We start from the raw sequence: 26,132 nt of genomic DNA, 5'->3' as shown, positions 1-26,132 counted from the left end.
ATTTGTCGGTGCTATCACTTATCAGTTATTAGACTATGAGGTAATTGTTCAATTCCCTTTACATGTTAAGGCTGTTACAGGTTGAAATAAGTTAGAACCAAAGATCATTACAAATTCAAGCATGAACAAGAATTAAACTACCAAGTTACAAAATACTCCAAGTTAGGAAGTTAATTTCTAGTCATTCCCAAACTATAAAAATGCAGTCTACATATACATAACAAATACAATAGAAACCGAATACATACATATACATCATAAATACCACAAATTCAATAGATTGCTAAGATAACATTACTAGAGTATCCAGTTGTTTTTTTATTTAACAAGCGGAAACCCCAGTTCAAGTGGTGGGTCCCAAAAGAGCATGATGCACTGCCATATCACTCCCCTCCCCCTTTGCCACCTCGGCCACAAAGGAGGCCGCTGCTTAGTCCTAGTGGAGAGGATGCACACCGTGGGTATCAAATTCTTGATATCCTTCAACTTGAATGAATTAAGCAGATCCACCTAGCCAAGTGCAGGGAGCCACTGTAGACTTTTTGCTAACATGTGGATATCTCTTATTTATTTATTTTGCCCACAAGTGCTCTGCTCATCTAGTAGGGGCAATTTGCAAATGTCACCAAGTTGACGGGACATCACAAGTTTGAAACCCATGGATGGCATGACTTGCTGCAAGGTCGAAGCTGGGTGTACTTATTAAAATGCATTGTATAATCAAATGTGTGTGTGTGTGTATATATATATATATATATATATATATATATATATATTGGGTTGTGTAATTAGGGTATTTGATAAGGGGTATTTTGGTCATTTTGTACATGTAATAGATGTTGTCCATTAGGGACAGTTTAGTCATTTTATTAGTTTTATTGTTTTCAGTCTTTTTGACTTAGTGTAAAGGCACTATGGTCTTTATGACCATAGAGTCGTTGGGCTAGCTCCCAATGGCCATAAAAATATATAGCCGTTGGGAGCTCCCCAAGGCCATAGCCTCTTGTATAAATTGAGGGTTCTCATCCTCATTTTGTTCTATGCTTGTTCTAAGCATATTGAAATAATATTTATTTTATATTTGGTGTTCTTCCTCTCTTTTGAGAGGTTTATGTTCTTGGCCCTTTGTGGTTTTGGTGTATTTGTTTGACCCATAAGTGGCATTTGTATTTGTATGTGCACATTTGCAGCACATCTTTGTGGCATTGTTGTAGTGCACTTGTTTCATTACAGTACTCCACCTGGTGGGCAGGGGAGACCTCAAGGGTTTTTATCAACCGGAGGTCAACCATTGTGCGGTCGGTGATAGGGGGGAGGGATTTCCCTTGGATTATCCAGAAAAAAATATATTTTTCCTTTTCTCTTATGCTTCCTAGATATTTTACCAAGAGTATAAACTTATTGAATATCCACTGTGGAATTCCATTTTGATAAATAACCAAAGAGAAATCATGTGACTAGGGGTGGGTCAAACTCGGGCTTCAATTTGAGAGCCAAACCCGACCTGAAATCATATTGAGTCGGGCTCGGGTGCCATAGTCAGCTCGAGTCGAGCTCTTATTGAAAAGAAGACGTCATTTGTATATGTCTGACCCGATCCATTTATATAATGGATCGGGTCCAGACCCAATAAGTGTAGAATGTATATTAACTATCTTTTAAAGGGTATTTTCGTACCCTAGTTTATACACTAATTGTATTAATAGAATGAGAGGGCAGTCACGATCAACTGACCCCCTTTTCTCTTGATCTCTCTCTCTCTCTTTCTCCCTCTCTCTCTCTCTCCTCTCTCTGCCGATGACAGGTCTATGCAGGGAATAACGAGCGTTCTTTCTCACATGGTATCAGAGCTAGAATCTGAGAACGTAAGGCATCAGGTGCGTGAATCTGTGTGGTTGGTCTAAACGAGGCTGGTTGATCTCGGTCTGGATCTGCGTGGGCTGCATCGTTTCCTGTCCATCAACGTGAATCTGGGAACGTAAGGCATCAGCGTGAATCTGGAACGTAAGGCACAGGTTCCCTCTTTCCTATTTCTGAAAAACTCGACTAAGGCATCAACGTGAATCAGGGAACGTAAGGCACATGTGAGTGGATCGGTGTGGATCTAAACGAGGCTGGTTGATGTCGGTTTCACGATAACAGGTTTCCTCTTTCCTATTTCTGAAACTCGATACCCTTTTTCCTATGTGATTCCTTTTCTTTGTGTGATTCTACTTCTCTTTCCTTTTTCTGAAACTCGATACCCTTTTTCCTTTGTGATTCCTTTTCTTTGTGTGATTCTACTTCTGTGAAACTCGATCCTTTTCCTTTTTCTTTGAGATTCTACCATCGTGATTCTGTTTTTCATTTCAGATTACTGTGTTTTCCTTTTTCTGTTAATCTGTGATTTTCTTTTGTTAATCCCTGCTGTTTTCTGTTTTCGTTGGCTCTGAAAAGAAGTGTCTGCTGTTTTCTGTTTTCGTTGGCTCGAAAAGAAGTGTCTGCTAATCACTGTTGCTCTCTCTGTTGACATCTGTAAGCCGAGTATTCTCACTGGTCGAGTGCTCAAAGCAGTGTTTTGTTTCTCATATCTAAGTGTCAGTTCAAACAAATGGATTTTACTCATGGGAATTCATGCATGTCCTCAAGTTTTCTCGGCCAACTAGTCTCTGAAAAACTGAATAACTGTAACTTCTTAACCTGGAAAAGACAGATCATCCCGTTTATAAAGAGTCAGGACCTCTCTGGTCATCTGGATGGATCGATTCCACCACCTCCAGAATTCCTTTCGCAAGAAAAAGCCGATGATAAAGGAGAACAATCTGTTGTTCTTCACAAGAATCCAGAATATGTTGCTTGGATGAAGAGGGATCAATCGTTAGTCGCATATATCACCTCAACTCTTTCACAGGAGGTCCTTATTGCTCTTCCTGATGATTGTTCGGCAAAGGAACTGTGGGATATGTTAGTTCAAACATATTCACAAATCTCTGAGGCAAGAATTATGTTTCTTAAGCGAGAATTTCAAATGCTGAAGAAAGATTCCATGTCTATTATGGAATATCTGAATAAAATGAAAGGCATCACAGATCAGTTGGCTGTTGTTGGGTGTCTTGTCAGTGAAAAAGATAAAGTACAACAAACCTTGAGTGGATTGGGGCCAGATTATCATGTTATGACGACAACCTTACTATGTTTACCAGAACTTCCAAAGTTTGAAGATCTTCGTGCAAAACTATTGCAATATGAGATGAATCTGAAAGGTTCCTCTGAAGCCTCTCATGGGAATTCCGGAACACAAGATGTGCTGGCTATAGGAATGAGTTATGGTCGAGGTAGAGGAAGTTCTTTTCGAGGAAAAGGAGGATAAGGGAGAAATAACTATGGAGGTCGTGGCATACTTCAAAAACCCAATGTCCAGGGACAAAGACCCATTCCCACCTGTTTCCTATGCAACAAGAAAGGGCACATTAAAGCGAACTGTTGGTTTAATCCTCAAAACAAAGGGAAAGCTCCACAAGCAGAGGCTAGAATGGATGGAGAAGTAAAAGAGTTGTTGTTGGCAGCCTTGGCAGGATTGAATATGAAACAAAATGACAAAGGAACTTGGTATGTCGACTCCGGAGCAGCTACTCATGTTACAGGTGATGTAGGTAAACTCTTGACTCTTACACCTTATGTTGGAAAGAATAGCATTGTCACAGGAGATGGATCACATCATGCCATCTCACACACTGGAAATGCCATTATACACATGTCAAAATCCTCTCTTAAACTTCCAAGTGTCATCCATGCTCCTAATATTCAAAAGAACATTGTTTCTGTCTCAAAACTTGTTGATGATGCAAATGCTTCAGTTGAATTTACTCCCTCTTCTGTTTATGTCAAGGATCTTCGCACGGGGAGGACATTCGCTGAAGGAAAACGATGGGGCAACATGTACATCTTCCAAGAAGATCCTTCCTTCATTCATCCCAACTATTCATCCTTGAAGCCTCACCAAGTCTTTGATTCTGATTTTTTATTTAATGTTTCTGAAAGTAATAAGCCAAGACTTTGGCATAGTCGTCTTGGCCATTGTGGTCGCCATTTTATTGAAAAACTTGTCATGAATAATCTTATTCCTAAGTCCAGTCTGAGTTCAGAAGTCGTTGATACAAAATGTTCTAGCTGTCATCTATGTAAGAGTCATGTCTTACCTTTTGCTTCCATTAATAAAAGAGCTTCAAGGCCATTTGAGGTCATTTGTTCAGATGTCTGGGGTCCTGCTCCAATTACTTCTTTTTCTGGCAGTAAATACTATCTTATTTTCATTGATAGTTACTCACGTTATACTTGGATATTCTTTATGAAGCACAAATCAGAAGTTTTTGGATTGTTCCAGAAATTTCACTCTTTCGTTCAAAATCATTTCTCTACCAACATCCTCAATTTTCAGTGTGATGGAGGAGGTGAATTCTACTCGAGTGATTTTGTTAATTTTCTTCAACATAATGGGATAAAGAGAAGAGTGTCTTGCCCTCATACACCTCAACAAAATGGGATTGCTGAGAGGAAGCATCGACATATTGTTGAGACTGCAATGAGCATGATGCACGGGAGCAATCTCCCTACATCATTATGGACTGAGGCCTTCCACTCCACAGTTCATGTGATAAATCGCTTGCCCATGAATATCTTAGAAAATAAGTCACCATACTTCTCTCTTTTTGGCATACAACCTGATTATCATGAATTACGTGTGTTTGGGTCTGTTTGTTATGTGCACATTGATAGCTCACTCAGGCACAAGTTCCAAGATAAAGCTTTGAAATGCAGGTTTATAGGATATGCCGAAGATTACAAAGGGTACAGGTGTTATGATCCCCTGAGTAAGCGTGTCAAAATATCAAGGAATGTTATTTTCGATGAAATGAACTTTGTTGATCAGGATAATAATTCAACTATGGTGGATACTGATAACTCAAGCTCCAGCATTGAGGTATACTACCCATGGTTAAATTCAGAACTCTTCTCCAATGGTACAGTAGACTGTCCAGAAAATTGCAGTCAGAATGAGCCACATGAGGATTCAGCTAATGAGACCCAAACGGAGGAAACTGTCACATATGACTTGGAGCCAACAAGGTATAAGGGTATTGTATACACTTGGCGAGAGAAAGAACCCTCATCCATTCCTTGTATGAACACGGATCCTTCTGGATCATCTGTTTCGCAGCAAATGGATATCAGAAGATCTTCACGGATTCGACATCCGCTTGACAGGTGGGTAAGTTATAAAAATTTTTCATTGGACTTTCAGCTATTCTTGACATCCATATGTAAAGAGGATGAGCCTCTTATGTTCTATCAAGCTGCGAGCTCTAGAAGATGGGTAGAAGCAATGAATGAAGAAATGGAGGCCTTACATGAATATGGCACATGGGAGATTGTGCCTAGACCACTGAACAGAAATGTCGTTGGGTCAAAATGGGTGTACAAGATAAAATATAAACCAGATGGGAGCATCGAAAGGTACAAAGCTCGACTTGTAGCCAAGGGATTCACACAAGAGGAAGGCCAAGACTTTGATGAAACCTTTAGTCCTGTAGTTAAGATGGGGACCATTCGTATTGTGTTGAGTCTAGCCATTAAACATGGATGGACATTGAGCCAGCTGGATGTAAAAAATGCCTTTCTGCACGGGGATTTAAAAGAAGAGGTCGACATGGAACAACCCACTGGATATGCAGAACGAGACACCAAAAAATATGTATGCAAATTAAAGAGAGCACTCTATGGTTTGAAACAAGCTTCTCGTTCCTGGTTCGACAGTTTTTCTCTAGAAATACAACGGCATGGCTTCTCTCGGTCTCTTTTGGATCACTCATTATTTATTCACAATGAACAAGGAGTCACTACTCTTCTGTTGATATATGTTGATGACATCATCATCACAGGGAACTGTAAAAGTCACATTGAGCAGGTGAAGAAGTTATTAAATCAGAGATTTAAGATGAAAGATTTGGGAGAGCTGCGATATTTTCTTGGGGTAGAAGTTGATAACAGAAATGATACCCTTACCCTTACTCAACACAAATATACGTTGGACATTCTCGGCAGAGCAGGCATGACAGATTGTAAGCCGTTAACCACTCCAAGTGTCATTCATCAGAAATTGAGGTCACAGGAAGGGGATGTATATGGAGATCCCACTAAGTATCGCAGCTTAGTTGGCATGTTGCAATACCTGACCTTTACTAGACCTGACATAGTATATTCGGTTAATCAAGTATCCCAGTTTATGCATGAACCTCGTATGTCACATATAGAGGCAGTCAAACGTATACTTCGCTACCTGAAGGGTACAGTTGGTGATGGGTTGGTATACAAGAAAAGAGAATTAGATCCAGGCGGGGGCGGGGCCATGAGGGCCATGAGATCGTCACTTATGCTGATGCTGATTGGGCAGGTGATCCAGACGAACGACGATCAGTATCCGGTTATTGCAGCTTCATTGGGCCAAACTTGGTATCCTGGAGCAGTAGAAAACAAAAGGTTGTTGCTAGATCAAGCACCGAGGCTGAATACAGATCGATGGCCACTGCCACGGCCGAGGGCACATGGATTAGACATCTCCTTACAGAAATGAGAGAACCGTTTGCTCGGTCACTGTTGTTGTGTGACAATCAAAGTGCCATCAACATGTCATTCAATCCCATCCACCATAGTCGAGCAAAGCACATTGAAATAGATCAACATTTTATTAGGAAAAAGGTTGAAGACAAGGAGATTGAGCCTATGTATGTGCCAACTGAAGAACAGGTTGCTGACATCCTCACTAAAGGCTTGACAAAGGATAGATTTTGGTTTCTGAAGAACAAGTTGTTCATGGTCCAACACCATGCACAACTTGAGGGAGGCTGAAAAGAAGACATCATTTGTATATGTCTGACCCGATCCATTTATATAATGGATCGGGTCCAGACCCAATAAGTGTAGAATGTATATTAACTCTCTTTTAAAGGGTATTTTCGTACCCTAGTTTATACACTAATTGTATTAATAGAATGAGAGGGCAGTCACGATCAACTGACCCCCTTTTCTCTTGATCTCTCTCTCTCTCTCTTTCTCCCTCTCTCTCTCTCTCTCCTCTCTCTGCCGATGACAGGTCTATGCAGGGAATAACGAGCGTTCTTTCTCACACTTATACCCAGTTATATTTAATATTTTTTAATTAAAATTTATAGATTTACATTTTATATTTTACAAATATAACCACCATCAGTCATGTTTAATTAGATCCACAACCCAACCCTGTAGAATGTGCTCTTTGGTAGTGGAATGCGCTTTTTTATAGTCAATGGAGAGCTCTCCACTCCCTTCAACCCATCAATATGGGACTATTTTCCCATGAGCTACACTTTCACATCATGCATGGATTGCATAAAAAAATGTAAAGTTGCCTTTAAAAAAATTGCTATTAATGTCTCTCTTTCATATAAATGTATCTTCTCTCTCTTTCTCAAAAAAGGAGCATTCACATGCTTTTTTTACTTTTTAGGCATAGCATTAAAAAGGTACGTTGGCTGGGATTAGTCGCACACTATGTAACACAGACTCTTCTAACAGGGCACCTCACCCGCATCGCACCCGCATCGCACCCGCACCCATGCGGGTGTGACACTTGGACACGGCTTCTTTTGTGTCAGGTTAAGTCCACCACGCTGAAGTCCATTTCTATCCAAAAGTAGATTGAGTTAACCCTAACCAAGTTCAGTTTCATCTATATTATATATATAAATACATAAATGCACACACATACACGTAGTGTTAACTGAAAACTGTTAAAAATTATATATATATAGATACCCTCCCCGCACCCAAGTTTTTTTAAAGTGCCGCATCCGCACCTAATGTATCTTCTCTCTCTTTCTCAAAAAAGGAGCATTCACATGCTTTTTTTACTTTTTAGGCATAGCATTAAAAAGGTACGTTGGCTGGGATTAGTCGCACACTATGTAACACAGACTCTTCTAACAGGGCACCTCACCCGCATCGCACCCGCACCCATGCGGGTGTGACACTTGGACATGGCTTCTTTTGTGTCAGGTTAAGTCCACCACACTGAAGTCCATTTCTATCCAAAAGTAGATTGAGTTAACCCTAACCAAGTTCAGTTTCATCTATATTATATATATAAATACATAAATGCACACACATACACGTAGTGTTAACTGAAAACTGTTAAAAATTATATATATAGATACCCTCCCCGCACCCAAGTTTTTTTAAAGTGCCGCATCCGCACCCGCACCCACACCTATGTGACATAGATCACATATTGATCAGGGAAGAGAGGGAAGACCTTTTGCTAAAGCTATAAATAAAGGTTTTTGCAAAACAATGTTAGATCTTTTGGGGCTCTTGGGTTCTCTTGCTCCAACCCGACCTGTAATATATTATTCAGTGGGCATCAAACAAGCCATTGGTAGCCAAGTCCGACCCAACAATTACCGGGTGGGACTGTTGGCAGGATGACATCTGTGTTGGGTATGTCGGGGCCTAATAGGGTTTGGATCAGGCCAGCCCGAACTGGCCTAATGGCCATCCCTATATGTGACATAAGTAGGTCCATGACCATTCATGGATGTAAACATGGCCCACGCATTTATATTCCTAACAAACTTCATCATTGCATGGCAGTTTGATCCATTAATTTTCACCAACCATGGGCATTTTTGCAAATTATATGAAGTCAATTATTGTCATTTTAAACTTTATAGGGTATAAATTTGTAGTGAAGTGTTAGCATACACGGATGGCTGCTTCCTCATATGTGCATGTGCATGCATGTAAACACACACATGTACATAAGTAGGGCTATGTCACTGTTAAGAATGTAATAATACATCTATATATATAAATATAGATGTATTCACCATAATACCCGATAGGGGTATTATGGTCTTTTCACAAGTACCCAATAGGGATACTTGTTTTATTTCTTTCTTTTTTCTGTTTTTTATTTTTTGTTTTTTATTTTCTAAAATCGCCTTTTGGGATACCAAAAGGGGCCCCACAATGGAGTCGTTGGGGCCCCCAACGACTCTATTGGGAGCCCCTTTGGTCTCCTTTTCTTATAAATAGGGGGAACCCCCCTTGTATGTTCTATGGCTCTTAGAGAGCTCCTCTTCAATAAAAGAAATATTCTTTTATGTGTGTAGCCTTATTATAAGGCCCTTCGTATATCCCTTGGTGGATTTTCTCTATTGTGCTTGCTTCATTTGTCCGTGTTGGACATTGTGAATGCTTTGGCATTCTTGAATTCTTCCGCATACTTCATTACAGTCACATGGATACGGTTGCAGATACAAGGATTCAGTCATTTTTATAAAGTTTTCAGTATCACAAGTGTATAAAGAGAAACAGAACGGGTGTCAAATGAAGTATCCATATGACAGTATTGTAGGGGTGTGTTGTTAAAATATATGCAAAAAATCTCTCTCTCTCTCTATATATATATATATTACATATATAATAATGATGTATATAATATTATATTTTTATTTCTGTTTTTTTTATTTTTACCTTTTTTGTTTGTTTGTTTGTGGTTGTTGAACTAGCCCTTGGGCACTCCCAATGGCTAGAAGCAGACAATGTATATTGTATAAATAGGGGATGAATCCCCTTTGTAAACTCACTCCTTGTGAGGTCTCTTATGAATGAAAACATATTTTTTTTATGATTGTTGTTCTCTCCTTTGTGCCTTAGTGCCTTGTATTGCCCTTAAGTGGCTTTTGTATTGCCTATATTGGCTTGTGTATTACCCTGTATTGGCTTGTGTTCTTGGCATATTGCCTATTGTACTTGTGTTTTTGTATTTTTGTCATTTCATTTCATGGTATCAGAGCCTAGGGCTCCTGTAACTTGAATATTGTATTGTTTGAGCTCTCTTGTCAGTGGTCATCATACTCAAGTCATCCTTCCTACATAGATCGTGATCATGGCCAAAAGGGAATCTTTTGTTATCTCCTTCAAACTTAATGAGTCTAACTATTTGATGTGGGTGACCGTTATGGAAAATCACATCAAAGGGAAGAAACTATGAGGATACGTCAGTGAAACTACTGCCGAGCTCCAATTAAAGTTCACACGAAAAGGAGATCAAGTGAAAGCCTTCTCCGAAGAAAGGGAAAAAGCTTTGAAAGAATATCAAGACAAGATGAAAGATTGGAAAGCGACCAATGTTCAATACTCACATAGTTCATGAACACCATGGAGTTCAAGATCGCCACCAACATCATCAAGTTCAAGAAAGCATGTGATGCATGGGCTTTTCTCAAGAGGATGTTCATTTAAAAGGATATGGCTTGTCTTTACTGTCTCCAAGAAAAGGTATGAACTACGAAGCAAAGAGATAAAAGTTCAAGAGACTAATATGGTCTCTTGTCTCTGTTATGGGATGAATTGGCTATGCGTGAACCAAAAATGGGAAGGCCCAGCAATAGAAATGAAACAAAAGTAAGTTGAGACAAAATTTTCTCTTTCTTGTACGAGCTTAGACTGGAATTCGAGCAAGTCAGATCATCACTTCTTCGTAGAACCATCTCGCCCCGTATGAGTGAGGCATTCGCCGAAGTTTGTCATGAAGAGACAAGACTCGGCATGAAAAATTCAAGTGAAGAGGTCCTTGTCATGTCAAGACCCGAAAATCATGTGAGGACATATAGACCCCCTCAGTTTGAGAAAAAATTTAATGTAGGTGGAAGAAAAATTGTTTGCTATCATTGTAATAAACTTTCACACATAAAACCGGAATGTTGGAAGCTCAAAACAAAGGAGACCTCAGTGAGTGAAGATACTCTCAAACAAGAGGATACAAGCAAAAGAGAAGGTGACCTCAAAGACTTGTCTATCGCTCAACTAGCGGAGGCTTTTCAACAATTCCTAAAGGTTACTCCATCAACTTCTGGTGTCGTTGTTGTAATGAGATATGTGGAAATACAAATAGTGCTATAAGCACTTACAATGTCCACCAACGGACAAACAAAAGAGATAATAGCCAAGTCCACAAAGGGACAACACAACACAAAATATAAATGCCTCTTTATTAAAAGAGAGGGAGCTCTCAAGAATGAAAATATACAAAGGGGTTCACCCCTATTTATACAAATAAAAAGAGAAAAGGGGGAGGCCAAATGGCCTCAAAAGAAGAGCCACAAAGGGGGCTCCCATGGAGTCGTTGGGAGCCCCCAATGGTCACAAATGTGACCGTTGGGGGCCCCAACGACTCAATGGTGGGCCCCCCTTAAGTGGGTAAAAAGGAAGAAAATAAAAAAGAAAAAAAAATAAATGCAAAAAATAAAAAGAGGAGATAAACAAGTACCCCTATTGGGTACATGTGAAATGACTAAAATACCCCTATCGGGTATGATTGAATATATATATATATATATACATATATATATATACATATATATATATATATATTGATTACATGTATTTTAACACCCTCCCTCAAGCTTTACGGAGATATAACCGAAAGCTTACTAAGAAGGAACATAAAACGAGGAGCTGCAAGGGCTTTAGTGAAGAAGTCCGCCAACTGGTACTCGGAAGTAACGTAAGGCAGTGCTATGGTTCCTCTTAGGTATTCATCACGAACGTAGTGGCAGTCCATCTCGATGTGTTTAGTACGCTCATGGAAGGTGTGATTGCTTGCGATATAGATTGCGCTTTTGTTGTCACAACACATCTTTGAAAGAGTAGAGATGACTATGCCCATATCACTGAGGAGACTTCTTAGCTACACAAGCTCCATAGTTCTAGCGGTCATAGCACGATATTCTGCTTCTGTTGAGGACAATGATACTTTGTGTTGCTTCTTGCATCTCTAAGAAATCATAGTCACCTAAGAAAACACAAAAACCAATAGTTGAGACTTTATCATTGAGATTTCCTCCTCAATCAGCATCAGTATAAGCAATTAAATCGAGTGATGAAGAAGAAGAAAGAAAAACTCCCTTAGTTATGGTGTTTTTGATGTATCTGACAATCCTTAAGACTGCACTCATGTGCACAGTTGTAGGTGCATGTTGAAACTGACTAACTGAGTGGATTGCATGAGCTATATCTGGCCAAGTGATGAATAAGTAGGTCAGAGACCCAACAAGTTGGTGGTAGAGAGTAGGATCCTCGAGGAGTGTTCCATCTTCCAACCTTAACTTTGCAGTGATAATTTCAGGGGTTTATGACTTCTTATCATCAGAGATACCAGACTTGGAACAAATGTCAGCAACAAGTTTCATCTGAGAGAGAATATACCGATCTTTCAGACGTACCTTTGAGATCGATTCCAGTTTCAGCTGAAGCATGGCTCTGATACCATGTTAGGTTTTCAATATTCAGGTCGTTCCACGCGTGAGAGCTGAGAAACTGAGAGAGAGAGAGAAAGGGAGAGAGAAGCTGGAGAAAAACTGATACCCTATTACCTTAGGGTCGGCTGCTGTGTAAACCCATTTATATTAACATGCTATTACAAAGATTAGGGTACTAAAGTACCCTCATTATAATAAAGTAAATTACACAATGCCATTAATGAGAAATTAATATCACGGGTCTGGATCTCCAGATCCATGACCCGTAACAAGGGAAAACACTTCTTTTCACCCTCCCCCAAGTTGTGCATGATCTTGAACCATGAACAACTTGCCTTTTAACATCCAAAATCTAGCTTATCGGAACGCTTTCTTACCTTTCAATTATTAGACCTGATATAGCAAATGTTGTACACACAACTAGTCAATTTCAACATGCTCCTACTTCTGTTTACATGGAAGTTGTTTTGCGTATTATTAGATATATTAAGTTTTTTATTTATCAAGGCATCTTCTTATCTGCTTCATCTACTTTGAATTTAATTGCTCATATGGGGAGGTGATCCTAATAACAAACACTAAACTATGGATTTTTGTGTCTTTTTAGGTGAATGTTTGATTTTATAGACAGTACAAAAGCAGCAGAAGGTATCTCTTTCTTCAACTGAAGCTTAATATCGAGCCATGACTACAACAACAATGGAAGTAGTTTGGATTAGAAGATTGTTGGCTGATATGAAAGTTCAAGTATCAAGAGCTTCACGAATGTGTTGTGACAACAAAAGTTACATCTACATTGCTAGCAACTGAACCTTTCATGAGTGCACTAAACATATCGAGATGGATTGTCACCGTGCACGAAAGGAGTATTTAAATGACATTATCGATCTGCCCAAATTTACATCAGAGTACCAGTTAGTAGATTTCTTCACCAAACCTCTCGCCGCTCCAAGATTTCACTTTCTCTTATGCAAACTTTCGATTATCCTATCGTAAGTTTGAGGGGGAGTGTTAAAATGTATATACAAATATATATAATGTATGTATATGATATATGTATATATATGTGTTATATAATATATAATATATGTATATATTATATATATTTATATTTTATAATATATTTGCTTTCGTATTTTTATTTTTTATTTTCTGTTTTGACTAGTCAACATAGAGTTTATTGTGGGCTGACTAGCCATTGGACTAGCTCCAACGGCTCTATGAGCCTTAGCTCTTGTATATAAAAGGGGTTGAAACCCCTCATTTTATGTATGTTTCTTGCATGCTTTCAGTAAATATTTTTTATGCTCTCGAGTACCCTTGTGTGGATCTTGTGAGTGTGCTCCCTTGTGGGTTTTGTGAAGTGAACTCCATAGTGGGTTCCTTCTTGGCGATTAATCATTTTTGTGGACTTTGTTGGTGATATTTAAAGACTCCCACATTCTTACATTAAGGACCATCCTAGGGCCAATTTCTTTATTTGTATAAAGGCCAATTTGTGTAGAGGTCATTAAAGGGAAGCTCACGCACCCATAGGAGACTTGCAAGCATTTTGGGGTCCGATTCTTGCACAAGGAAGAGACTTATGGTTTTCTAGCGTAAGAGTGCATTTTCACCCAATTTTCACTCAAGAAAGTGAGATAAGGTAAAAAAAATCCTCGTTCTTTGCTTCATTTGTGTATGATCGAAGTTGAAAAATGGTAAGCTCTTTTCTTTTTTAATTTTTTAGAAGATATTACTTTACTTTTAGTCTTTTCTTTTTTATATATCTTAAATATGATCTTTCAATTGTTCACCTTCTTTTATAAAATATTTTCACTACTTATTACATTTCTGGAAAAAAAGAATTTTGACTAAAACCTATTATTTTCTCTTTTATTATTGTTTATATTTTCCTTTTAAATTCGTAGAGTTTTCCAAAATTTTTAAGATCACACAATGACTTTAAAACTTTCAGATGTAGTCTTTTATAGTCCATAACCCAATGAATCCCCCTCTTTAAAATATCAAGCAGTGCAACCACTTTCTATGGAAGCATTCCTTCAGGCACACAACCCAAAGAATGTCATCATGCAATCTGTGCAGGAAAACACAAGCAAGTAGAGTTCCAAGCACATAAAAAAATAGATAAGGAAGTCTGGCTTACCTCCCAAGTAATTCCACGATCAATGGTAAAGGTAAAGAGCACTGTTGAAGCACCAGACGTGGAATCAACATAAACAATCTGAAAAAGAGACAAGAAATGTTCAGACAAGGATTAACAAGAGGACCAGAGCAGGACTTCCAGATTTGAATGTAACCTTTGGAGGCTCCTTTAGTTCAATGTGCCCTTTAACATCAACAATCCCTGAGTCAAATTGACCTTCTTTGCGAGCATCACGAACCAGAAGGTCGAGGATAGAAATGAAAAACTCAAAGAGCCTACAATTGCAAAAAATAGATAAATAAAACTGTTACAAGCCAAACAAGAAATGCTGTTATGGCAGATGTTATCTGATAGTCAATTTACAACCTATTCTGAATGTCAGGAGGCAGTCCTAGGAGTCGATTAAGGAAACGTCCCACATCATTCATATCAGATTCCACTATACGACCAGAAATTTTGCCATTATCCTTACCACTACCTACACGAGGTATTGAAAATGGCACTTTTAGAACATGAAAGTAGGGACTTAAAGAATACCATGCAAAAAACAAGAAACAGCACAGAAAATCACACATTAAAGAATTACAATCTTCACCCATGTGCAGATCAATATGTGTGTGTGTGTGTGTGTGTGCATCCCCAGTTTCAAAGACAAGATCTATCCACTTTGTACTTGAGAGAACCAATTTAATATTTTGTTTCCAACACATTTCACAAACATAACTCCATGTACCAAGAACAGAGTCTCTGATGATGCCCACTGATACAAGAGCAGCTTTCGCCTTAGTAAGGTACTCATGGATGGTGTCTGGCTTTTCCTTAGAACAGCATGGAGGCATCACTGGCAGATCACTCTATAACAAAGGCCAGTCAATTTTGGAACAAAATAAACAATCAAACAATTAACAAGAAATCAATAGTGACATAGACAAAAGAAACATGAACCTGTTCCATTATTGCTTTGTATAACATACTAAGGGCCTTCTTCCCATAATTACTATCATAATTATATGCACTCAATGATGGCCCTGCCCTGAATTAAATGGAAGTCGGTTGGTCAAGTTTCAGAGTAACAAGAAAATTTATTCCACAAAGCAATAGAAAAGGATCCACAGTAGACCTGCGATCTCCTTGCGTCAAGGCCCCAAGTGTCTCAAGTCTTTTTGCAACAATAGATGCAAAGCGCCGCTCACCACCAAGGTTTGTGAAAAGAAGCCTACAATACACATGCTTGGGAGTTAAACTATCTATGCAGGCTCAGTTGCCAAGCACTAGGAATAACAAGAAGACATCAAACCAAGCATGGTAAATATCACACCCAGGATACAGATACAACAGCCAATATTATAAGTCAAAATAAAATGGTAATTTATCAACTCAGAAAGTGTTAAACTACAATAATATTCTAGATAAAAACAAAACCTTCTGATCTTCCCTAAAAGGCAACTAAGAACACTCTTATGGAGGGCACCAGATATGGAAAAGGAATAAATATACAATATGGAAGTCTATCTATTGGATTTTCATGGGTAAAATATGAATAAAATGGTTAGCAAAATCATTTAACAGTATTTTATCTAAAGAAAAAACTGTATACAAGAACAAGGGTGATTCATAATTGCTCTAACTGGAGTGACATGAAACTTATGAGTCGTGCGTGCTATGACTTTTGAAGAAAATAATAATACATCTAAGAAGAGAAACACATATATTGATAAACGACTTTGCTTTCATGCCAGGAAAATCAACTATAATAACCATTTATTTGTTAAGACAATTCACAAAAAAGTTTAGACTAGAAGAGAAGATCAAATACGCCCTTCATTGATTTAGGAAAAGCATAGAGTTCTAAGGAAACTAATATGATCGATATTGAAGAAGAACGATATCCCATATAAGTATATCAAATAATTTAATATATGTATGATAGGATTATAATGACTGGTAGGACTACACGTGGAAAGACAGATATGCTTCTAACTTAAGTTGTGTTGTACATCAAAAAATGAGTTTTTCTTCATTCAGGGAAAAAAAGGTCACACTAAGGATACGCTTTAAGCCCATACTTATTTGCATTAGTCATAGATGAAGTAACATCTTATGTCCAAGATGTTCCTTGATTTTCTCCTTGGGAAAGGAGAAATTGTATTGAACTGAATGACAGGGTGACAAGGTGTCACCAGATTGCATCAAAAAAGGCAGAGTTTACACTTTTTGACAGGGAAAATCCATGAAAGGTCAAGATTGGGCCATCTTGTCAAGGCACAAAGAAGTAACTCAATTGAGTGTGACTATAGATAAGAACAGAGGGGGATAATAAATTGAATTTCAAAATCTTATTACTCCTTTGGATCTAAATATTCCACCAAGCCAACATGATCCACCATTTCCAAATTAATGCAAAAGAAGGTGGGTGCAAATGAGTACGGATGCACAAGGAGCCGAGCTAGCTTGGGCTCGACCCGTTTAAGCTTGGTTCGAACACGTTTGAAAAAATAAATGAGCTGAGCTTAAACAAGGGTTCAGGCTTGGTACACATAAATGAGCCGAGCTTGAACAGGCAGTCCAGCTCGGTAAGCCCGATTAAGCTCGGCTCACATAGTTATATAAAAAAAATAGATTTTATATATGTATTTTTTTCATAATGTTGTCACAAAGAGAGGTCTTAATGGATAAGTCATTGGTCATCTTTGGAAGTGGCATGGGTTCAAATCCCATTGTTTCCCTCTCTTTTAAAGAAGGCTTTTACAAAAATTTTATAACGGTTTTTAAATTATAGGTGCTCAGCTCGAGTTGAGCCGAGTGCTTAGCTTGGCGCACTCAGATCGGCTCGAGCCATTTTAAAAAGATTTTTAAATTAAAGGTGTTCAGCTCACCCGAGCTGTTCTTGGTTCTGCTTGAGCCGAGCTTGAACAACCAGTTTTTAATCTCGAGCCAAGCCGAGACAGCCCATGCTCGGCTCGAACCCGGCTCGTATGCACCCTACAAATGAGCTTGCAAATCCGGCTATGTCAGCTTGAAAAGCCCTGAAAAAACTTGCTTTGAAGTGGGCCTTGAAAAAACTTTCAAAACCAAGGAGTAAAATGATTGAATGAACACGAGTTGTGGCTAATACCCAAGGCATAGAACAAGCATGTTCTATGAGATCACAAAATGACCAGCCACCTGGATCTAATTCCTGATGAGCCCACCATGGCCCTAGCAAGATGCCTATTGTGAAAAGCAACCATGTCGAGAACCAAATTTGAACTAGTTCCTGGTCCTGGTCAGGGACCACAGTGGTTGTGCCAACTGTCAAACAAAGAGGCAAAGTAGTGGTCTCTTTCTTTCCACCACGACGAATGCTTTCCAGATCTACTACCCACCCAAAAGCAACTCTCCAATCTATCCTAATAACTGGCACCAGAATCTAACTAATTGGACAACACTCATTAGTGAGGAAACTGCTTTCTATCTGCCTAAACACCTAGAAGCTAGGTGGTTGATAATGTTATAGTAGGGTCATTTGATTGGTCATATCTAGGCGTTATGATTTCATTGCATCCGATGAAAAGGGTTGAGTCGCTATTAAATCCTAATCCATGGATTGGACCTATGGCTTTCTCGGTTTCTCTCCCCTGTGACTAATTTTTTTCCAAGCCTAGCTGGCAGCAGAACGGGAGAATGAATGATTTAGGAATGTAATAGGGAGTGACAAAAGATTCGTCTCATGTTCTTTCCCCGATCGACCTCTAATCTTTCCAGACTCCTGAGCCTCTTCTTTTACTGCTATTAATCATCCATTGTCATGGACGGCTATGTGCCTCAGTTTTTCTTGATAAGCTATACTCATGGCTTGTCCGCGATGCATATTGACCACCATCATTTGCCAGTAAGGGCTAAATTGAAATATTTCAATCTTCGAATATCCAACCCCCCTCATGTCACTCAAAGATGTTGCCAACTTCCAACTGAGCAGATTGCTGCCAAAGTGTTGAATTCCCCAAAGAAAAGACCTCATTATCCTATTGAGTTGCCTATTGGTCTTCTTAGGCATTTAAACATTGATAGCAAATTTTATGGAATGCTGGCTAGAACGTGTTCTTTTTTTTATATGACATGAACAAGCCACCACTTTGGTTTGGATATCCCGTGATAGGGAAAGAGGTGCCACATTGACCACGGCCCTATTCTGATGTCCGCAATGTAAAACTCCATGAAGACTCCCTCATGCACATCAAAGATAGTTTTCATTAACTTTGTCCTTGCCTGAACCACCTTGTAAAACCCACACACAAAAAAAAATGGACCGTTAAAATGCAGGGGGCGAGGATTTCGTTTAAACCCTCTTCCCCCTTGCGTCGCACGCCCCCCTTCCTCTCTCGTCGAGCAGTTTCCTGTTTTGCACCCACCCCCACCCCCACCCCCACCCCCCGTGTTTTAAAAACACACGAGAGGAGGGGAGGGGAGGCCCTCACCTCACAGCCTCCTCCTCCTTCTCTCTCTCATTCGCTCCCTGCGTGCGGCGACGACCGACCCCCCCCCCCATCTTCCAAGTATGTTTTTTCTTCCTCTTCTTCTTCTTTTTTTCTGTTTGCCGGAGGGCCAACGACCCCCTGCCGCGCCCTCCCCCTCTCTTCTCTTCGTCTTCTTCTTCGATTTCCCCCGTTCAGTAGGGGCCTGGACCCCTGCCGTTTGGATTAACAGAGGGCATGGCCTTGCCCTGCCTCTGGCTGGCAGAAGCTTCGCCCCTGCGACTTGAGCCTTTGCCCTGCCTCCCTCTCTCTCTTTAGGGTTGCCGGAGAGCCGACAGGAGGCCGGTGGCCCTGCCTCTCTCTTCTTCGTTGTTTTTGTCAAGCAGGGGCTGATTCAATATGTCCATCAAGCAGGGGCCTTTGCCCTTGCCATTCGTAGTTTGTCAGGTAAGGGCCTCGACCCCTACCATTCGCTATATTGGCAGGCAGGGGCCTCGATCCTTGCCGATCAAGATATTTGTCAAGCAGGGGTCGGCCCCTGCTGTTCATTCAGTTCTGTCAGGCAGGGGCCTTGGGCCCTGCCATTCGTTTAGTTCCGTCAGGCAGGGGCCTCGACCCCTACCGTTCGAAAGGTTTGTCAGGCAGGGAACTCGGCCCCTGCCATTTGAGGTTTGTCAGGTAGGGGCCTCGGCCCCTGCCATTTGATGTTTTCGTCAGGCAGAGGCCTTGGCCCTTGCCGTTCGGCTATTTTTGTCAGGCAATGGCCTCGGCCCCTGCCATTCGTTGTTCTTGCCAAGCAGGGGTCGCGGTCCCTGTCGTCTATTGTGTTTGGCCAAGCAGGGGCCTCGACCCTACCATTCGCCACGTTGTTAGATAGGGGTCTCGGCCCCTGCCGTTTACTATGATTGTCAGGCAAGGACCTTTGAGCCCCTGTCGTTCGATATTTTTCGACAGGCAGGGGCCTTGGCCCCTGCCACTCGGCAGATTCCATACGACAAGGGCCTCGGCCCCTGCCGCTCATGCTCTCTGCCGACAGGGCAGGCCCTACCACTGCCCCCTTTACCGCTTTCGACCCCAACGCTTCCTATATTTTAATAATTATGTTTATTTGTTTTCAGCTCACACAATGGATCCCACTTATGGCCCGTGGCCCGAGTCCTACATCACCTATACTCGTAGGCACTCGCAGCGACACAACCTCCTGAGGTAGGGGAAAGTTGCACGAGGACTTTGGATGAATCAAATAAAGTAGTATAATTCTGAGATAGAATAATTGATATTACATGCATGCGTACATGTAGATAAATATGACTTGTTACTGCTTGTCTTGTACTTGCTTGTTCCTTATGCTTCTAAAATTTACATGTTTTCCTGTATTCTACATGCATAGGCTTGTTCTATAGTGAATTCCTATTACTGCTTTCCTGAACTTATTTTCTATTGTCGTCGTGCCGTAGGTGCTTAGTTTTGCCAGTACATGTTTGTTCTTTTGCCGCCCTCAGACAAGCCTTGCAGGCATGCAGGTGCGCGTACAATATTTTACACCTTCTAAAAGAGGTGCGAAATTGAGTACAGGCACTGTGATGTCAAAAAGAGGGCCTTATTTGTGCAAGGCTTAACTTCTCGAGCACGAAAGCCTACTTTTAAAGATAGTGTTCTCTCTGTGAGTTGATAGATGCAACTATTTGCACCCCGAGTCGGTTACTCGGGAGAGATACTCGAATCCATGATGATCCTGAGACTTGTGTTCTTGTTTCGTAGAAACTAAGCTTGCTAACTGAGATCACTTATACTACATCCTACGGAACACAGTGTTGGCCCTATTGGGTTATCCTTCAAGAAACTGATGATCTACCATCGTAGTTGGACCTTTAGACAGGTATGGTACGTACACTACAATGAGAAGTATGAGAGGTCGTTGAGCACCTCGAACTATGCAATGAGCACTCTGTTGAAATAAATAAAGATAATGATGTTCGCCTCCATAGACCAAATGCTCAAAAAAGCAATGCATATCAAATTGGAACCAAATAAATTGCAACATATTAATTGTTACCCTCTCATCATAGTCGTACCTTTAGACAAGTATGTCACGTTGGTGTTACGATGTTTGGATGAAGAGGTACTAGCAACCTTGATGTATGCATATAGCACAATGATGAGATCACATAAATGGTGATAACTCGCCTTCACAGGCAATATGCTCGAGTGAGTCTAGCAGACCAGAGCATGTAGAATGGGGCGATGGTTAAAAAAACCCCGGCGTGTTCATTCGACTCTCACGGATCATCAAGGGAGATGATGGATGGTACAAAACTCCGATGGACAGGTTATTAACAACCACCTCACGGGCAAAAAACTCGGCTTCTCCAGTCATCGAAATTAGGGAAAATGGGACTACCATAAATTATCCTAGGTGGTAGCTCCCAAGTACTTTTGCAGCAATTGAATGTATCCATGGGCCACGAATGCCTTTGGGGATTTACTCTCTTGGTCACTAACTGTCCCCTTAGGAGCGAACTCAGTCAGCCATCTAGGTTAATGAAAAACACTTGACATAATAAACTCCTGGATTGGTCTCGGTTGTTTCTACGTTTCGCGTCTATGTGTACCCACATGCCAATTAATATTAGAACTTAAAGAATATCTTGTTCACAACAGTTGTAGACTAATGAGATTCATACTGCTTACGATGTTGTTTATATATTGTGATGAATATCTCTTTCAGTACAGTAGTTCTTTGCATATAGATTTACTTTCTCGCATTTCAATTACGAATTTTAATTACTGCTTTTAATAAAATAAATTGCTTATCCTATGAATGTCCTACTTTATTTATTCTTTATTGATTATTCGTGCATCTACCCGTTTGTTATGAAACTGACCCATTTCATAAGCAGGTGACGAGTAGGACCTTACAGACGGCCGATAGCGCAATGCAACTTGGCTCGAGATTTCTTTCTTTTTGCTGGCGTCTTGGCTCTGTGTTTTGAGTTTTCTTTAGATTTTTGGATTGTGGGAGAAATGCTTATTTTTTTGTAATAAACCGCAAATTCTATTAATAATCTATGGTTTTGTTTCTCACTTCCCTTAAATAGTTGTTTTATTGATGATGATGATTTTAAAGCTAACGTGCCAAGAATTTGTCAACTTGTTTTTCTTTATAAATTGCTTCGGCTGACGACTTTAAAAATCAAAATCCTAAAATATGAAAGGTTTTTCATCAATGTTTTCAAAATCACAAGTTAAAATTTTGGGGCGTTACACACCTAGCCAAGTGTGTGGAGCCCTTCTGGACAGTTAGAAACATGTTTGATCAATATAACTCTTGCAGCTATCAAACGATAACACAATCCAAGATTATAATCTAGTTGCCATTTGGTCTTCTACCTTTACCCACATGAAATCTCTAGAACAAGCCTTTGTAAAGACATTCCCAAGTATTCAACGGACATACCACCTTTCCCACAACTAAAAAAATAGGTTTATTCAGCAGCCTTCACCATATCACCAGCATGAAAATGACATGCCACAATTTTCTTCATTGATGGATAAATCCCAAACAGTTGCAAATGATTTTAGAATCATCCAAGTCCTTCAAGACTTGTGTTATAATGGCTGAACAAAAGATAATAATATCACTTATGAAATGTATGTTGTTTACAGATGACATATACAAAAGCTAGAAGTTTGGAAGAATACACTAGAGAAACATGGCCTAAGAAATAATACAATAAACATATGGGTGCAAGTTAGTGAGATAACATTGTAATATCGCTTATTTTTCCATGAATTTTAATTTTGAAAAAAATAAATTTTTAATTTAATATTTAATTAAATTAAGAAAAATCATGAAAACTATATTTAAATATAGGTGACGTTAGCTGGGTCTGGGCATGACCCAGAGCCCACCAACAAGACCTAGATGAGCCAATTAATATATGAGAAACTTTTCATTTATAACCTTTAAATTCAAAAAAAAAAATTAAACAAAATTCAGGTTAAATTCTAGCACGTTGGTATCTTGTTTTTCTAAAATCGGGTTACGGTTGGCCCAAAAATCGTGTTTTTCAAAAATGAACTGCCTTTATTTTTGACATTTTCTGGATTCGATCGAACTGGATTCGCTCTTTTTTATCCAAGTTAATATGGATCTGGACCCAGTCTAGGACCCATATTACCTAGGATCTGGTCCAGATAGGATCCATATGAATTTTGGATATAGATTTGGATCTTAGATCTGAATCTGGATCCAAAATCCATATGTGGCCAATTTAAAATTTTAAAATCAATTTAAAATTTAAATTTTGTAGGTAGAGTTCTACCTGGAATAGAACTCTACTCTAGGAAGACTTCCAGAGGAGGGGCGACACCCTCTGGAATATTCCCAGAATATTATATTAATAACTAATAATAATTAAATAAATTTTGAATTTATCAAATAGATAATATAGACCTAATTGAGTATTCTAGAGGGGACGTCACCCTTTAGATAAATCTAAGTTAAAATAAATAATATAATAATAAAAATAAGAGGATAATAGTATATAAAAAGGGGTTGGACTCCTCTCTCTAGAAATTGTGATTCTAGAGAAAAAGGGAGACTTAGAGAGAGAGAGAGAAAGAGAGAGAGAGCCTCAAAATCATGAGAGGGAGAGAGAAAGAAAGGAGAGGGAAAAAAAAGGGAAAGAGAGAAAAGAGAAAGGAAGAAGAAAAAGAGTAGAAAAATTTTGTTTTCTATACATCCATCATCTTCCTCCCGTCTTTTTCCTACGCTTCAATTAAGGTACGGGTTTCTATCTAAGTTCGTACGAAAAGAAATACGTTTAAACTAATTTTTATGTGTAAGTTTAGATGGAAAAGGAAAATCTGATTAAAAAATATGTGTACATGTATTAAATGGTGATTTCATGTATATGTTGAGATTTTGATTTACCTAGTGTGTCAAATCCTAAAATATCTATGTTTTGATGTCGATTTTCTTGATTTGATATGAGCATGCCATCGATTTTTTCTTGTTTAAGCATGTATTCAACTTTTGTTGATTTTGAATATGCATATAGTGTGAGGTGCATGCTGGCGATTTTTTTTTATAGCCTTGCATGTTGAATATATATTGCTATTTGATGACTTTTATGAAAATTTATTGATTTATCAATTTTGATATTTGAGCAGTCTAATCAGTCTTGCCGATGTGTTTTTTGTGAGAGCAAGCTTATCAAACCTGCCGATATGCTTTTGAGAGTAGTCTGATCAGACTTGCATTGATGTTGCGTGTGTGCAGTCTAATCATACTTGCCTATTGTTTTGTGTGTGCGCAATCTGATCAGATCTACCACGGTGTGGCGTGTGTGCAATCTGTTCATATCTACCACTATGTTGTATGCATGCAATCTGATCAGATCTGCAATATGTTGCGTGAGTGCAATCTGATCAGATCTGCACTATTTGGCGTGTGTGCAATCTGCTTATATTTGTCACTATGTTGTATGTGTGTAATCTGATCATATTTGCAATATGTTGTGTGGGTGCAATCTGATCATATTTGCACTATGTGGCATGTGTGTAATCTGATTACATCTGCCACTATGTTGCGTGTATAAAATCTAATTAGATCAGCCACTGGGTTGCGTGTGTGCAATCTGATCTGTCACTATGTTGTGTGTATAAAATCTAATCAAATCTGTCATTGGGTTGCATGTGTTCAATATGATTAGATTTGCACTGTGTGTGATGTATGCGAGCAGATCAGATCTGCCACCGTGTTTTGCATATGCAATCTGATCAGACTGTGATGTGTTTTACTTATGCAATCTAATCAGACTACCGATGTGTTTTGCATGCGTAATCTGATCAGGCTGCCGATGTGTGTGAGCATGTGCAATCTGATCAGACCTGTCGATTTGTTGTGTGTGTAGTCTGATCAGACTTGCCTACATGTGTGTGTGCAGTCTGATTCCACCTGCCAATATGTTATTTCTTTATGTTGTTATCAGGTCTGTCTATATGTTATTCTTGATGTTGTTGTCAGACTTGTTATATGCTATTTTTTATATTGTTATCAGATTTGCCTGTATGTTATTTTTCAATGTTATGATTAGGTTTGTACTGTGTATGCATGTGCAATCTGATCAGTCTGCCAATGTGTGTGCCTGTGTATTTTGATTAGATTTGCCAATGTTTTATGCTTATGCAATCTGATCGGATTTGACAATGTGTGAGCTTGTGAATTCTGATCAGATTTGCCAATGTTTTGTGCATGTGCAATCTGATCAGATTTGGCAGTGGGTGTGCAAGTGCAATCTAATCAGACTGTCTATGTGTGTGTGCATGAGCAATCTGATTCAGACTGCCGATATATGTGGTTTGACCAATCTGATGAGATTTGTCAATGTGTGTTTATGTACAATCTGATCATATTTGCTAGGTTTGCAAAATGATCAGATTTGCTATTGTGCCATGTATGTTAAATCTTAAAAGGTTTGTTGTGTTCAGGCTCACATTCATATTGGTTGTAGGCTTATGTATTTGTTTACATATTTCATTGGTTATGTATGCTTATGCATTAGAATACCATGTTACAAATGTGCATATCATACGCATAAATATGAAGTTTATTTTTAATGTTTACATGAATATGATCATATGCATGTTTCAATGATTATGCATGAAATTGATCGTGATAATGTATCTTGCAAGAATTTGTTCGCATGCGTATGCGTTTGGCCTTATGTGCATTCATTTTGTGTAGTTGAATGTGAATTGTGAACATGTTTTGAAACAATGAGTATATTGCATGTTCAATAAAAATTTACGAAAGATGCATAAATCACTTTTGAGATGTTTTGGTGGTCATATATGAACCACTGCGGGCCGTATAGGCCAAGAGCATGTGTTGCTCTACTTATTGTTGATTTTATTTATGCATTGCAAAATTTATTTCTGAAAATTATTAGTTTACCAAAATTAATTGCACTGTTAAAATGTAGCGGGTCAGGGCCTGAAAGTGGTTTTGCATGTTGATTTGTAAAACAGTAATTGTGTAAAGAACTTGAAACTGTTTTAAAAGGTAAAAGATACCAAACAGTGTAATTAATCTCTTCATTGATGTCTCTTTCACAGTGTGAAAATCTTGAATGGTGGTTTTGAGGAACCGTGAGGATACTAAAACTCCTTGTGCGATTGTGCCCCTGA

At 39.1% G+C, this 26,132-nt stretch overlaps 1 protein-coding gene across 1 annotated transcript in view; it reads right to left on the bottom strand.

Annotated features, from left to right (window-relative positions):
• The window catches only part of LOC149822694 (protein FORGETTER 1-like), a 127,618-nt gene that overhangs the window by 15,045 nt on the left and 86,441 nt on the right, over window positions 1-26,132 (bottom strand). Inside the window, exons 21-26 of the mRNA XM_089979995.1 lie at window positions 15,605-15,700; window positions 15,430-15,517; window positions 15,218-15,338; window positions 14,851-14,962; window positions 14,639-14,759; window positions 14,485-14,562 (exon numbers count right to left, since the gene is read on the bottom strand). Coding sequence (XP_089836121.1) covers window positions 14,485-14,562; window positions 14,639-14,759; window positions 14,851-14,962; window positions 15,218-15,338; window positions 15,430-15,517; window positions 15,605-15,700 — 616 coding nt within the window. The remainder of the gene's footprint in view (window positions 1-14,484; window positions 14,563-14,638; window positions 14,760-14,850; window positions 14,963-15,217; window positions 15,339-15,429; window positions 15,518-15,604; window positions 15,701-26,132) is intronic.

This window comes from Nuphar pumila, chromosome 11, assembly GCF_984573655.1.
Source record: "Nuphar pumila chromosome 11, dmNupPumi1.hap1.1, whole genome shotgun sequence".
NCBI lineage: Eukaryota > Viridiplantae > Streptophyta > Magnoliopsida > Nymphaeales > Nymphaeaceae > Nuphar > Nuphar pumila.
The sequence above is the reverse complement of the archived record's forward strand: the minus strand, read 5'-3'. Positions and strand labels throughout refer to the sequence as shown.